Consider the following 16,374-nt stretch of genomic DNA (forward strand, 5'->3'; position numbering starts at 1 on the left):
TGTTTATGGTGAGATCGCCATATAGAGCTTAAAAAATATATCGGCTACTGTACTAACCTAAACATCTATAACAGTGCACTACTGTAAGTGATCTTGAGAATGGCACTTAATTGTCTGCTCAGTCACTACCATGTACAGGTTTATATCCAATATAAGTTCTGGCCAAAAAAATAGAATGTGCACCCAAGTCCCCTCCAAAACATGATATCAGCTTTCACTAAAAGACAAATAGAGCACGGATTCTCAATGAGGGGTTTGGGGACCAGCAGGGTCATTGAGGGGCTTCCAAGGGGTACCTAGCTAAACGATTTGTTGATTGATTGATTGATTGATTGATTGATTGATTGATAGTTAGTAACCATCATTTGTTCCATTTGTACTCTCCATTTGTACACTCCCAGAGTTAAATTAAAGACACAGTTCATTATCTTATTGGAGTTTTCCATATAGCAGTAACCTTAACTGTGTCAGTATGACATTAAACTGTGTTTATCAAACTTACTAAAAGATGAGATCATATCATTGCAACCCAGTGCTGTCTAGTGCCTGGTACAAAAAGATAAGGTCAGGTCATGTACCAGAGCTATCTCCGTCTTGCTCTCTCTCCCTTGAGGGGAGTAACCCTAATCCCTGTAATATGTTGCTTAATATGTCTCAAATCAAATCAAATCAACCTTAATTTATAAAGCACATTTACACAATTGAAATTGACCAAAGTGCTGTACAACGGAACACAAAACCATCACCAACATCAGTGTAAACAAAAACAATGTTAAAAACAATAGAGACAAAATGTACACATCAGAAACAACAAGCAAATCCAACATGAGTTTAAGTGTGATTAAAGCTAAAGAATAAAAGTACATTTTAAGCCGGGATTTAAAAGACTCAATGGAGTTTGCACTTCTAATAAAGAAGGGCAGCTAGGCTGTTCCAGAGCCTAGGGGCGGCGGAGGCAAAGGTGCGGTCGCCCCTACTTCTCAGCCAGTTGGGCCTATTTGGAACTTCTAAGAGCAGCTGGTTGACTGACCTCAGTGCTCTATTTGGGACGTAGAGTTCCACCAGTTCTGACAAGTATAAGGGGGCCAGACCGATCAGGGATTTATAAGTAATCTTCTCATCTCAGGATGCATTCTCTGAGTAAACCAATTTACTCTGTATTCTCTTCTCATATTTGGCTTCGCCTCACAGTAACTTTAAATCAGACCAATGACAGAATTTATCATTACACTTTACTTGTGCTACAAGACCATCAATGTGTCCGTACTCCGTACACAGAAAAACGTGTCTGTGGCAAGACTTGTCCATGTCTGGAGCAAATCTTCTATTTAAAATAAATCTATATACTAGGGCCAGTACAGTGGCTGACTTGCCAGTGTCCAGGTTTTCTTCATAATAGGTAGGACACTGATTACATTATTGCAGGAATTCAGTGGTGTAATAAAGTGCATGTACTTTGTTTCAATACTTCTATTTTGAGTTTATAGCATACCCATCGCAACTTTCATTTTTACTTCAATACATTTAAAATAAGATATTATTTTAATCTACTCCATTATCATTGGACACCTCTTTACTCAAATCAAATCAGAATATAATTTCAAGTCACTCAACATGATATTGGATTATCCACACTGATCATAATCACAACAGGCACTCTCATCAAAATGCCTGATGTCCATTGTTGTATGCTGATGTATGAAATAGGTTGAAAGTTGTTAAACAGAGTTTGATGCTATAAGTAATTTAGCTTAATACCCCCTCAAGAACCACTGGCCTAAGGTGCCAGAACATCCAGAAATGCCACTGCTGAGAAAATGTCTCCCAAGCCAATGAATTACCTGCTTTTAACTAACCCCTTGACATTAACACTCTAAAATAATAATAAGTAATGTGGATGATGTCAATATGACAATTCTTTTCACCATCTCTGATTGTCTTTAATGCTTTGAAAAGTTCAAAGCCATCCTTTAGAAAAAGTAGAAAGTAAAGAAGTTAAGAAAGTAGACAAAAGTTCAGAGATGACCCTGGAAATGATAACAATAATACACTTGACTTTTACATGTTTGAAAATGGATTACAAAATGCTCCATCTACGCCTTCCCTCTCAGCTACTTAAAAATAAAGTTCAAAGGGATGAGGACTATACACTCTCCCAAAAACACAGCATGTGTTCTCCATTGTGTCTACTGGAGTACATTTAATATTTTATTTATGGTAATATTATTGACCACCCATTTTGTATGTCTGTTGTGATAACCATTCTTTGATGTATAGATTGTTGATTAAGTTTGATACAGTAATGGTCCTCTTCTTCTTTTTTTCACATAATTAAAAAGGTATTAAACATCCTTAAATGGTCACCTCACTGTACCACTGTATGACAGTACTGTATGGTAAAATGCACTATAATGATAGACAACATAGCATGTATGCCCATCCAAAGTTGGTATTTTTTTTTATAATTGGTGTGTGTGTGTGTGTGTGTGTGTGTGTGTGTGTGCGTGCGTGCGTGCGTGCGTGCGTGCGTGCGTGCGTGTGCGTGTGTGTGTGTGTGTACGAGCAGGTCAGGCATGCAAGGCATGTGTGTGTACCAGATGTGCCATGGCTTGTCTTTGATGTTCTCCAGGAAAAGCAACTGTGAAATCTTGACTGAAAGCATCCATCTTGTTGGCAAAAAACAGAATGGGAATTCTCTTGTGTCTTAATGTCTGTAGCCAGTATGTTACACTGACATTTCACTTACTCTATATATATATATATACACACACCTTAATGAAAAGCTCAATGTGTGTGTGTGTGTGTGTGTGTGTGTGTGTGTGTGTGTGTGTGTGTGTGTGTGTGTGTGTGTGTGTGTGTGTGTGTGTGTGTGTGTGTGAGTGTGTGTGTGTGTGTGTGTGTGTGTGTGTGTGTGTGTGTGTGTGTGTAGCATTTTACATAGCAATTGGCTATTTTGTCCGAAATGTTCCAAAAATAAAATATTTTGAAAATGGTCTCAAGTAATGTTAAGTAGGCCTATATTCTACAATTGCTACAAATTGCAACAAAACCTCTGATAGAGCCCAGCCCTAGTCAGAAGTTGAAGAGTAAATTGAAGTCAGATAATGATGACGTGTACCGTCACCGTGCATGTTCACATCATGTATTTTTTTTTTAAAAGGACAAAATAGACAATTTTACATCGAGGTGCCCAGTGCCCACTCATCCTTGGTACCCAATGCCCACTCTTACTACATTAATGACAGCCCATTAGCACTCTCTACTGGCCACTGCAGGCACGAGCACAGACCACAGGTCAGGTGTGTTTTTTTTCCCGGCGTGCTCTTGCTCCATAATTTTGTAGTTTCTGGTGAAGGGAGAGTAGCCTAGTAGCCTACTGTATCATGTATGCTTATACTGTACCATGGCTTATATGCTACTTCTACACAATTACATTGCATTTTAATTCAATTTAATTAAAGTGTCAAATCACAAGTTCACAACAAGTTCTGCTGTCTGGTGGTTGTCTTGACACTTCTGCATTTACAGCAGAGACCATGATCCAATGCATTTTGTTTTCTAAAAAGTTGGAGAGAGACGCAAAAAGAGCTGGAAGCTATGCATTGTGAGCTTGTAGATCTGCTATTTTAAAACGATTATTTGAAAACTTGAAATGGGACATTCCGCATAATGAGTACTTTTGGTAGTTTAAAGTACATTTTGATGCCAATTTACTTGTACTTTTACTCAAGTAAATGTTGAATTCCGGACTTTTACTAACAGAGTACTTCTACATGTTTGCTAGGCTACATGATTACTTGTAAAACTAAAACTTGTAATTATCCGTTATTCCACCAGTGAGGAGTGAGAACATACTGACTGGTTTTACTTACTGATTTTCCCCCTTGGGATAATAAAGGTATCTATCTAGAACTGGGCACTACGAAGACACCGCCGACGCTATACCTCTGGACTGAGCACGAATGAGAAAACGAACGCATCCTCCATGGACAACTGTGGTTCGATCCCCGCCCACAACAAGCTGAACCAACCAGCGACGAGAAAACGACACCACGCTCGGTCTGCTGACTGATTGGTCCGATTGGTCAGAAATGTGACCAGTCGGCTGACAGAAAACACCACCACCTGACCACTACGTCTTCGCTGGCTCTCTGCTGTGTGCCGATTGGCTGAGGCCACGCCACATGTTTGCATCTGTGAGGAAAAATACGAGTCAAAATTGCCCTTTGTCCTCATATAGGCAATTAAAGGTACGTAAACTACAGTTTATATGCTATATAGACCTATATATGCAGTATGATTGAATGAATACATGAACTCGATTGTTAGGCTACAGACCAGCTATTATAATAATGTGTATTATATAATGTTCGGTGTCCTTTATCTTTTAGTTTGCTGTGTGAGATCTGTTGTACCTGTAACTCATGACCTGTCAGTGTGTGTTGTTAGTTCACTGTATGCGTGAGGTATGTGTTATTTCACTCACTGTCTGGCTATCTGTGTGTTCTCTCCATACCATGTAAACTCAAACTGCTCGTAAAATCAGTCCAAATGATCAATTCTATTCAAATAGATGCAATTCTATTTGCTGATCCTTATATAAGAGGAAATGAAAGCTGTAACACGAGCACTGTCTCAACACAGCCTCTCAATGCTGCCTCCTCTTAATTTTCAACAACCCCCCCAAAAAAAAGGTTTACCTTCAGTATAATACACTAGAGGTGTAGCACACAAGGTAATTAGATGATGATACAATACAAACATACAATACAATTTCAAACTTACTACACAACTAAATGGCAATAAAACAATAAGAGAATATTTTAAGGTTGTGATTTGTATGCGATACATAAAAGCACACTTCCCCAAATGTGACCTCATATTAATTTGACCCACAAGGTGTGCCTTTATTTAATTTTATTGAACAGAAATATTTAATATGAACATTTTTAACTAATTAATAAAGAGCAAAGTTACAGTGCCTGGGGGGCACTATAATAAGTCATCTGGCGGGACATGGCTCCCCTCAACACAACACAGACACTGAACTGTGTTATGCCAGTGAGTTGTCTCTGTACTGCTTTACTATGGAAGGTCTGTTTTTCAGGGACATAATGGGGTACAATGAAGATCTTGAGGCCCTGACCACCAAATTGGAAAATACTTTAATCTCCTATCACAGTCTGGAGTTGGATCAGTGGAGGGTTGCTAAAATGACGGTAAGGGGAGGCGCACACCCGTAGCTGGTTCGGGACCACGGGGGGGTCCCCACATGATTTTTCGGGGGTCCCCAGATGACAGTGAAGTGACCTTTTTAATACCTAAAAAACGAAGAAGCTAAGAAAAATAACATTACTGCTTCAAAAGTAATCAACAAACGATACCAAAAAGAAATGGCCAATTGGTCAAATACTATAAGAAAGAGGCACATTTTTGGAAACGCTCTACAAGCTGACAACACCTCGCAAGTCGCAACACGAGGCGCTGTGAGCTGGTAGATCTGCTACTTTGTGACGGCCTGAAAAGGTTGAGAACCACTGGTGTAGCTAACCGGACAGTCCGGTTCTATTCTGGCTGGAGATCTGTAGGTTTGTTTCACAGTGTCTCTCAACATTGCCCTGTCCTGTGCCTGCTATGCATTTAGCAGACGCTTTTAATCCAAAGCGACTTACAATAAGCAGGTAATATATCACTATAATAAGCAAGATAATATGTCAGTACATCAACCACAATATAACAAATGCATAGGAATATCAATCTAGAGAAAAACAACAACATAGGTCGACCATGCACCTAATCAGTAAAAAACGTTTCTAAAACCTAAAAAATGCTAACTAGCTTCATGTTTGGTCAATGAGTGTTACAGTAGTGCTATGGGTTTAGGTGGAGTCTGAAGAGGTGCGTCTTCAGTCCACGGCGGAAGCTAGGAGTGTGTCTGTAGTTCAACAGGAAGTTTATTCCACAGTTTGGGGGCCAGGAGGGCTATATTGCTGGCTAACCTGTTGCTTCTTGTGTTTCAGAAGGATGTAACCGTTTGGCGGAGACCGTCTGAAGAATTCCACGGCTACCTGTAAGTAATTAAAAACTAAATTTTCCGTCAAACAAATTTCTCCTTTTGAATATTGCCAGTGTAGTGCTGATCAGCGTAGCGCTGATTTGGCACTTTGGCCAGGATAAAACCCAGAACCTTGAGATTCAATGGCAAGCAATACTGATATACCTACTGTATCTGTGTTTGCGTCAAAGATCTGGTATCATTGCACTTGGAATGCATTTTAAAGCGCAGATTCACTCTGAAATTGCACCCATGAGAACATAATAGTTGCCGAAAGGGAATAACAGACCAGATATGGACCTGATGAAGGTCCACATCTGGATCCAATCCAGTTTGGATCCAGATGTTTAAAGTCGACCAATAATTATCCGGACAGATTTATGAACTTTTTCAGAAGTTTTGAAAGTGGATTTCAGCAGGTGCAACTTGCATTCCGCTTGTCCCTATCTAGACCTATCTATGTTTGTCTCGGTTTTATCATAATTGATTATTCATTATTATTATCATTCAAGTATTCTGCTGCTTAAAAATAAAGGTTATTTTTCATAATGGAATAGAATAGTGTATTTCTTTCATGTAGAAATAGATAAAATACAATTATTAAAATATAATGAATGTACAATTAATTGTAGGGGCACCTCAGTGTCTCACAACGTAAGAGCGTATAACATAACTGAGGCTATAGTCCTTTGTGCAGCTGGCCCACTTTCAAGTCTGGCATGATGCCCTTTGTTGCATGTTATCACCGCTCTCTCCCTCTTCACAGTGTCTTAACAAAATAAAACAGAAATGCAGAATTTAGCTGGAGAAAATCAACCAAAAATGTAATAATTGGAAAGACGAATATCTTCAAAAAGAAAATCTAATCTGGTCGTGGAATGGTGAATATGTGCCGTGTTGTCTGCTGTGTTCTTCCAGGTATAAAGCTGAGGGTTTGGTCAAAGACAGTCCCAGCAGAATCATAGATTTTATCCGACCTGGCCCTTGTCGACTGAGATGGGACTCCATGATGACTTCAATGGACCTCGTCAATACCATTGATCAGGTACGGTAGGTTATTATCACTACTACAAGTAATAACACTACTGCTAGCCACCGCTGAGGTTGGCAATTGCAATGGAGAATGTCGGTTGATAAATTGTTCACCACATACTGTACACATAACTTTATTTATTCACAATAAATAAAGCGAGAATTGAATCAGTCCCCCAGAGGTCTATACAGTATAGCCAAGTCCCCTCCTTTATCCCCTCTACATAAAATCTCTTTGCCCAAAATAGCAGATCTATAGCTGTATCTGTAGAACCTATTTTGCCAAATAAAATGTTTGCCTATTATGACTTGCCCAGAATGAGGGATGTTAGGATTCATGTGGTTGAATGCTGTGTTGCTGGCTTGTCTTCATCCTTTTGCAGCCATTCTGTGAGCCTTCAAATGCTGCCGTTTCCCTGTCTGAGAATTCTACCAAACCATCTGCTGCCATTACATTTAGTGTAGCCGTGTACAATTTGCGAGGCATTCAGAAAGAACTATTCTCTAACCATCCTAATAAAGAGGATATACGTACACAAGACCTGACATTTATGCTCTTTAATATCACAAAGCACAGATTTCAATTGCTTCAAAATAATAAGCAATTGTTGTGCAAATGTATTTATAAAGCGCCATTCAAAATATAGTTACACGGCACTGTACAAGGAGTAAATAAATCACACCATGTGGAATAATAAACAATAAAGCCTGCACTTTGAGCGTGCATGGAAGGTAAAAACATATTTAGCACAAGCGATGACTTAATTTCTTTAGTATTAACTGTAATCTGATGATTTAATTTAAGAACAGTAATGTCTTTCTTACATGAATGCATTGCCGACAAATGTAATGTAATTACTGTGACTCCTTTATTTTGTAATGCATGTTAGACCCAACACGGATCAACAGTCTATCAACAATGAGTATATGAATGAATACTGTATATCAGGGGTCTTCAACGTTTTCAGGCCAAGGACCCCTTAGCAGAGAGGGAGATGAAGCAGGGACCCCCTCTACATGTTGTATAAAATTGTTTTGCAAATTTTCAGTCTATGTTGGATTTGTGTTAATGTGTTTTATCAGCCATTTAACCACTTAAAATCGTCTATACTCTGTAAACTTGACCTATCACTCGGTACCTGGTCTGCTCTTTTTTTGAAGCGGTGAAAGCCGCTTCCAAGGAGTGGCTTTGTGTGTATCGTGCGTCCAGGATTGAGCATTGGTCAAGCTTCACATAACAATTTGGCCCTCCAGATAAAATCATTCATTCATTCGGAATTCATAAAAACATAGAACTGAAGCACATAGAAAGTATAGATCTAGAACATAAAATGTATAGATCTAGAACACAGATTTCATAGCTCTAGAACACATAGAATGAAAATGCACCGCTTCACTTCGAACCGAGGTTTGATTTTACTCTACACCAAACTTATTTGCCGAAAATACCGATCTACGGTACAAGCTCTGCTGCGAGGCGTTGAGAGCTTATAGATCTGCTATTTTCGGCTAAAGTTCTCCTCAGAATAGGGATGCGAGGGTTCAAGTTGTTAATCTAAAAGAATTATCCAATCACACAAAGATTCGGCGGCCCCCCTGTAGTAACTCTGAGAACCCCCTATGGGTCCCGGACCCCCTGTTGAAGACCCCTGCTGTATACTGTATGTGTCTGTTTGTTTCTTGTCTACAGAGTAGGTGTGTGGTGCGTTATACAACAGCAGGTCAGCTGTTGGGTCTGATCTCTCCCAGGGAGTTTGTAGATCTGTCCTTCACCACGGCCTACAAGACTGGTCTGCTGTCATGTGGTGAGATGGAACAAATAGATTAGAACAAATAGATTAAACCATGTAAACCCTACAGTATATACCGTACTTAGCTCTATTCTACGTCCACTGCCTTTTTCTCCTCTATGCCAAATTTCATTGGGAAAAATACAAGCTCAAAAGGCAAGGTGTTGTTGTGTTGTGTTATTTTCGCAGAATGTTCACCTATTATGACAGATTATGACCTATTATATTGATGTGGTTAACTTCATTCCCTTTACTAACATGGACTTTGGACACTGCAGGTGTCAACTCAATGATTTGAACGATATGGCCTTCATTCATTCATTCATTCATTCATTCATTCATTTAGTAACTATTCCATCAGCTCCAATAAAATATCACCACAATGTTTTAACCATGCACCTTCTTACCGGTATGTGTATAGTATATCATGCAGTTTTTATATCTGATATTTTCTGTTTCTTTCTTCCTTGATTTCTTTCCACCTTTCTTGAAACTGCAGTGGATGTAGAACAACTCATTTCACACAGACTTTTACATTTGAACCTATGATTTGAGAATACAAGTTGAGTTGAAAGAAGTGATTCACTCAACTCGTCTAAATTGTTTGTTTCACTCCACAGGTGTGAGTGTGGAAGACCCGGCGGTTGGTGAGTGCCCAGGCGCCGTTCGTGGTTTCAACCATCCCTGCGGCTGGTTCTGTGTGCCTGCGTGTGAAGAGGGCAGTTTGCTGACGGGTTACGTTCAGACTGAACTGCGAGGGAAGATTCCTCAAAGTGCTGTGGATGCAGCCATGGGAAACACCTTAGTGAACTTCTACACAGACCTCAACAAGATCCTCAGAGAATGACCCACTTTTCTGCTAACTGGCTCAACACGATCACTCTGTTAGTCCCAACCGGTGCTATTGACATTTACAACACTTCCATAGACTGTCGTTGTAAGCAAAGAACATTATATATACAATATTGAATCATTTATTCCCCAAACCAACTTATAGTTGATTTGGAATGTGTTTAGGTGCAACAACAAGAACAAGAGGAATGCAGAAGTAATGCTTGCAATCAGGAAACCAATAGTTCAAAACACTACTAGGTCCAAACATTGAACCCTCACGATGTATGAACAACGTGAATGCATCATGAATGCATTCATTCATGATCAAAGAGTGTCGTGACTCTCTTTCAACTGGTCTGGTCCCAACTACCTCCACAGAAAGACTGGTTGCCTAGTAACAAACAACATATCATTGAATGATTTTCTTTTTTTTATATATATATATATATATATATATATTTCAATAGTACATTTATCACAATGGTAATGGTTAAACACAATTTTTAATCGTGGCCCTTGTGAATGTGCAGTTTCTGAAAACATTGCTTTAAAAAATTACCTTGGTGCTTGGACGCTGCAGCAATTGTTCTGGACCGGTACACCCTTGGCTGTGTTTTGAATCAAATTCTGGCTACGCCAAAAAGACTATTAAAATGGAAGTTACACAGTATGACTTTAATATTAATGAGATTGGATGACATAGGGAACAAACAATTATCTTGCACTGATTATTTATGAAATCTATATACATTTTTATTCTTATTGATTTATTGTATTTTTTCCTTTTGGATACATTTTCTGTTTTGTTCCTTCCTTTCCTAGTTTGATTGTGAGGCTTCTAGAAGTTCAGGGGTGTTTATTATCACACATAAAGTACATGAGTTGCCTCATTATACTGTAGGCAGGGGAATTCTTGTACTCCAAGCTTCCTCAGCAGCGTGCATTAACAATGAAATAAGTATGACATAAAATAGGATAGGAAGGGCAAATACAAAAGAAATTGATGTTAAATACGTAAAGGTTAAATGTTCTGAATTAGGAACCCAGATAGGCACTATATAAACTTCATATATCATATCTGTATATAAAATAAAATCATGTTCATATAATTGAAAGACCAGTCCATGTGTCGTTATACTCTATACAAAGTCTGCACACTGGATCTAAAAGAAAATATTTAACATTTATGTTTCACCGTGGACGTGACGTTTCATCAGACTGATGAGGAGCCGTATAAATTATAGATTATATTTATTATAAGAATAATAATTATAAGAATCCGAGCGGACCCAAGCTTTATAAAATATATTGTGTTTACCCTTCAACTTTAAAATATATATTGTTTTTAATGAGAAATGCATTATCGTCTGTTCTCGCGCATATTGAATTGATTACCCGAGAACCGAGCCGGTTCGGGTTTAAAATATTGACTTGTCCCTCGGGTCAGGGTAGGGTAGGTTCTAATTGCCACGGATCCGTTCGGGTATCAGATCTCATATTCCCAATAATAGGGGGGTCCTTTCGGGTCTGGGTACATTTCTCGCGGGTCCATTTGGGTTCGCTTTGTTTTGTTCCCCCCCGTTTTGGAGCACATTATGTTGTCAATCTAGAATGCTTTGAAGTCAGGTGGCCACTTTGATACTGGTCACTCGTGACGTGGCGTCACCAATCTATATATGTCGATACTATGACATCAGTATGTCAGTCATTTCAGAGTACTTGGAGGCCAGTCTGTTGCATCAGTCATCTGTGACATCATATGACATCAGTTGTCTCCACATTTGGCGCTCTGTACCGTCTGTCTCTTGGGGTCCATCCTATGTTCCCCAGGTTCTATGTTCCCCACTTACCCCCCAAAAAGGTTCTATGTTCCCCAGGTTCTATGTTCCCCACCCACCCTCCCCACAAAAAGGTTCTATATTCCCCTCTCAACCAAAAACAGGATCTACTGTATGTTCCCCACAAAAAAAAAAGTATGTGCCCCACTCAAATGCAGGAAATGGTGGGACATCTTGCCCAGGTGCCCAGATGTCTCCACCCCTAAGTGCCCACTCGTCCAAATGCCCACATGTCCCTATTTCCCAGATGTCCAGGTGCCCACTCGTCCAGATGCCCAGACATAACAAAGGTATGGTGTCCAGATGTCCCCAGTGCCCCCTGTCCCACTAGTATTCGTAATCTCTCCCCATTATTGGGTGTTTTGAGTTGTTATTATTAATAATTATAAAGGAATGTTTCCTGCATTTTTGGATAAGTGGGGAACATAGAACCTATTGTAAGTTGAGCGGGGAACATAGAACCTTTTTTGTGGGGGTAAGTGGGGAACATAGAACTTGGTGAACATACCGGTAGGACCTTTTTTGGATAAGTGGGGAAAACATAGAACCTTTTTTTGGGGGGGGGAAATGGGGAACATAGAACCTGGGGAACATAGGTACAGTCCCCATTCATGACAGTAAAAATCACTGGTACAAGGTCAATTAAAAGCCGATCCTAGTAAGCTTTTCGGCTTATTTACACAGGAACCACTTTATGTATCTCATATAACATTGAAAGACAGACAGATAGAGCACAGTAGCCTACTTTATAGGGAATTGTCAGTAACAAAAGCGGGAAAATAAAAAAAACAAGTCATAAAAAATTACAGGGGAAAAATAAATAATAGTAATACAGTTAAATATATGCACATGAATATACTGCATATAGGCTACATGTGCGTTGTATGTATTTGTTGTAAGTGTAGGCTATTTATGATTATCTAAGTGGTATAGTTTGGTGTTGAATCGTGGCAATATTTCCATATCGCCACATGATATAGTGCTGAACTGGACTGTTTTGTTCTTTTTCATTTCTTGGACTAACAAAAGCAAATGGAATTACAAAAAGTTATTTTTTCTTTTTCAGTTTTGTAAATTCAAATAAGAAAAATATTTGATATTTTAATTTAAATGGGGTAGGAAATATAAGCTACGGCTTCAACCTATAGGCCTACCTTTTTGGACCTTTTGGAATGTGATTAATAACCACTGTATGCATTGTATCCATTGTCTGAAATGGTACCAAAATAAACTAAACCTAAATGAATCTAAACTGTATATTTTGATATTCTGTATCACAATAGAATATCCCAGTGTTGTTTTGGCCAGTTGTTTTGAGTATTGAATGTTTAATGGACCACAATTGAAACAACCCTGTGTTTTTTTGTGTATCATCCATTTGTATTTCATTGTACTGCCTCTACCTTTCAAAATCACACCAAGTGTCCTAGTCCTGCTATTTACACTAGTTGTCCCCAATTTATATTTATTCTTCTTTATACCGCCACTTTTTTTCAGCATCCTACTACTTCCACATTCTTTGAGCTAGAAATGTAATTCAAACTTCAACTTTAGACATTTTTATACTTTTTTTATACTTTTGGAGAAAAAAAAGTTTCCCAATTCCTCTGGGAAATGAATTCCGTCTTACCATTTATATTACTGCTTGGGGTTGAGCTGAATGGAAAGTCGGAGTCAGTTGGAGCTTAGCTCCTTCCAGGAGCACCGCTCATAAAGTCAATAAAGTAGGCTACTCTGTCAATCAATCGTTACTGTTGACCTGGGTTAGGGTTTAGCCCAGTGGTTCTAAGCCTATTCTGGATACCTGAAAATCTTGAAAGCATTTGCAGGCTTGCGGCCGACCCATCTTGACCACTATAAATAAGTCGACTTGGTCTGCTGTTTTTTCTTTCTTTGTATCTTTTTGAGCGGTGTTCTTGGAAGGAGCTAAGCTCCAACAATTGGCTTTTTTCCGTTTGTTCAAAGTTTGTTGTACGCCCATGCAGGGTCACGTTGGCCAAGCTCATTTCATACTGGGTGTGATCTTTTTCTGGAGGGAAACATTGTGAGCTTGTATCTGCTTCAACAATTAAAAAAAAAGTAGAAAAAAAGAAACGTTAATAAAAAAGAGTGGTATATGGCCCCGTATGAAGGGTTTGGTCATGAGGTCGACCATCTGTTTTATTCTACTTGGTTGGTAGAACATGCTGTCCTTAGATGAGGACACTCTGAACTACCTTCATGTTCCTCCACTTCAACAAGAAGGCTTCTTCCCTTCTTGTGGTGGTGGACACCTCCTGTGTCCTTGTCCATTATGTCCATAGAGGGCTGGCTGCCAAAGGCATACCGCCCTGGTGGTCCTCAATCCTTGTGTTTGAAGCAGCATTCCACACACACACCTTCCTCTTTTCCTTCCTCCCTCCTTGTCTCGTCCCCCTCCTGTGTCCCCATTGCTCTCTCCTTCCTTCTATGATTACAACAAAAGTCTTGACTCTCTCTGCTTTAATTTTTCAAGTGACCTCTTTGCCTTGTTTAGAAGTCATCGTCAAGGCTTGACTTGCATGAGACCTCGTCTTTAGACTGTACCAAGTCTACCTCTGTTCTATTGGCAGATCCGTGGTCAGGTCTGAGAAAAGATGGCGTTCAGGGACTCTCGGGGTTTCTTGCGGGGACTCCAAATGGACCTTTGCAGGTCTGTAACTCTATGTGCCTACAGAACTCCTCTAACCCCTCTTCCCTCTCCCCTTCCTCCCATTCCTTTCAGAGGATGTTACCGGCAGCCTCAATCTCTCCAGGCCTTTCAGCGGCTGGGAGAGGTGAACTTGACTTGGCTTCAGTTATAACTGGGGTAGGTGAAGGGACCTCAGTGTCTTCCGTATCAGATTCCGATAGAATAACACTGGTTCCTAACGTTGGGCCTGGGGACCAACAACAGACTAAATGGACCCTCACAGGTCTGTGATGGAACGAAGTGGACCTTTATGGGTCTGTAACTGAATGAAGGATTTTACATTGTAGATTAGTGGTCCTGCAGTAAGTGGTCCTGCAGTAAAAAAAAAAAAGGGGGAAAGGGAAAAATCAAATGGGGGTCCGTGGCCAAATACATCAAACTGGGGGGCCTTGAAATAATTAGGTTGAGAATGACCAGATAAACTATACTAGAGCCCCAATATACACAACACTCACTGTAAAATCCTCCTCCTTTGCTCCTTTGCCTCAGCATGGAGTTAGACTCCATTGAGTGTGCATTTGGACCACTGCTTGTAGTCCCGGGACACAGCGTTGAGAAGCAGTGATTTCATTGACTAGACGAGGAATGAGTGAGTGGGTGGCCGCTAGAAGCCTCTAGAAGCCGTGGATTCAGAGCTGTTCCTCTCTGGTGATGGATTGGAGGTCTTTGAAGAACTGGCAGAACATCTAGAACAGTGGTTCTCAAACTTTTACATTTAAAGGATCCCCATATAATTCTTAAGTGTATGGATGGAACCAAATGGACCCTTAGGGTTCTCTCGCTCTCAGAATTACAGACCTACAGTATAAGGTCAATTTGGATATAAGGTCAGCTTCTAGCCCCCGTGGATTCGGAGTTGCTCCTCTCTGGCGATGGACTGGTCTTTGAGGAACTGTTTTATGTTGTTGCGCTGATCTCCCTGCAGCTGGATGACTTCACCGTACTCTGCATGTTCAATCACCGTCCCGTTGCAGGCAAAGTTCTTCTTGAAGGACTTGACGAGCTTCTTCTTGTCATATTGTGCGGCGATGCCCTGGACAGTAGTGATCATCTTCCTACCATTGCGCTGTTGGATTCTGATGTGGATGTAGTCCTCTCTACCAGTTGGAAGGTGACCACCATCATCTTCTGCAAATGGGTCAAGTACCTGTAGGTTCTGAATAGTGGACATATACAATAAGATAGGTTTAATTTGTGTTTCACAGATATCTATGATACTCAGCTCTCTAGTGCGTCTGTTGTCCGTGTGCTGGCTGCGACGTCGGGGGCTCTATAAATACCGATAATTTGTGACGTCATGGTTGTTTTCCAGAACCACCAAAACCGACCAATATAACCATGTATGGTCATATACTGATGACATCTGTGCCCATATTTTTCTGTATATGGGCATGTCTGGTGGTGTCACAGCATAATCACAAAGGATATTATATAGCACCCCCAACACCCACTCCTTGCTTGCAGACAGACAGCATATTAGCACCATAATAGTAGACCAGGTGATGAGCTGAACTAATCGTCAAAGCGATGGAATTGTACAGTTATTTCAATTACCCGTTAACTGCCGACGGATGCGTAGGACAGCCAGAGATGACTGCGAAGGCAGACGGTCAGGACCTGAGCGAAGTGGAACTGTCTGAGGGTTCCCTCCAGAACCACCAAGACAACGGACCGGTGAAGCCTCCTTATTCCTATGTGGCCCTCATCACCATGGCCATCGAACAGAACCCACAGAAAAAGCTCACCCTAGCTGGGATCTGCAAATACATCTGTGACAACTTCCCCTACTACAAAGAAAGGTTTCCCGCTTGGCAGAAAACCATCAGTCATAATTTGTCTCTCAACGACTGTTTCATTAAGATGCCCTGGGAACCAGGTACCGGCAAGGGCAACTACTGGTCTACGGATCCGCAGTCGGCGGACATGTTCCATGATGGAAGCTATCTTAGGAGGAAGAAACGTTACAAGAAGCACCAGCCAGGTGACCTCAAAAACCAAGCAGCACTGGTGAATAGTTTTGGGTCATACTGTGTTGGGAATCTCTACGGGCAGCATTACGGCATCCAGCCGGCTACCTACACCCACCCTGCCCATGTGCAGTATGCTTACGTCTCC

The 16,374-nt window shown here is 40.4% G+C and overlaps 2 protein-coding genes across 2 annotated transcripts; one reads left to right on the top strand and one right to left on the bottom strand.

Moving 5' to 3' along the window:
- The first annotated feature begins 4,195 nt into the window (after positions 1-4,195).
- On the top strand, positions 4,196-10,555 carry stard4 (StAR related lipid transfer domain containing 4). Its single transcript, XM_080730622.1, has 6 exons — positions 4,196-4,250; positions 5,108-5,219; positions 6,021-6,070; positions 6,974-7,100; positions 8,778-8,892; positions 9,498-10,555. The coding sequence occupies exons 2-6, from the start codon at positions 5,115-5,117 to the stop codon at positions 9,722-9,724; spliced, it is 624 nt and encodes a 207-aa protein (XP_080586748.1). The 5' UTR covers positions 4,196-4,250; positions 5,108-5,114; the 3' UTR covers positions 9,725-10,555.
- Positions 10,556-15,094: 4,539 nt separating this feature from the next.
- On the bottom strand, positions 15,095-15,430 carry LOC308288835 (eukaryotic translation initiation factor 1b-like; the record flags this gene model as incomplete). Its single annotated transcript, XM_080730312.1, has 1 exon — positions 15,095-15,430. The coding sequence occupies one exon, from the start codon at positions 15,428-15,430 to the stop codon at positions 15,095-15,097; it is 336 nt and encodes a 111-aa protein (XP_080586438.1).
- Positions 15,431-16,374: the final 944 nt, after the last annotated feature.

Source organism: Nannobrachium achirus, assembly GCF_963921795.1.
Source record: "Nannobrachium achirus genome assembly, chromosome: 7".
In the NCBI taxonomy this organism is placed as follows: Eukaryota; Metazoa; Chordata; class Actinopteri; order Myctophiformes; family Myctophidae; genus Nannobrachium; species Nannobrachium achirus.

Bases quoted from the DNA above. Each gene is read 5' to 3' on its own strand.
- stard4 (XM_080730622.1), top strand. From the start codon at position 5,115: ATGGGGTACAATGAAGATCTTGAGGCCCTGACCACCAAATTGGAAAAT. The intron at 6,071-6,973 runs GTAAGTAATTAA...GTGTTCTTCCAG, and splicing joins GAAGAATTCCACGGCTACCT to GTATAAAGCTGAGGGTTTGG. The intron at 7,101-8,777 runs GTACGGTAGGTT...TCTTGTCTACAG, and splicing joins TCGTCAATACCATTGATCAG to AGTAGGTGTGTGGTGCGTTA.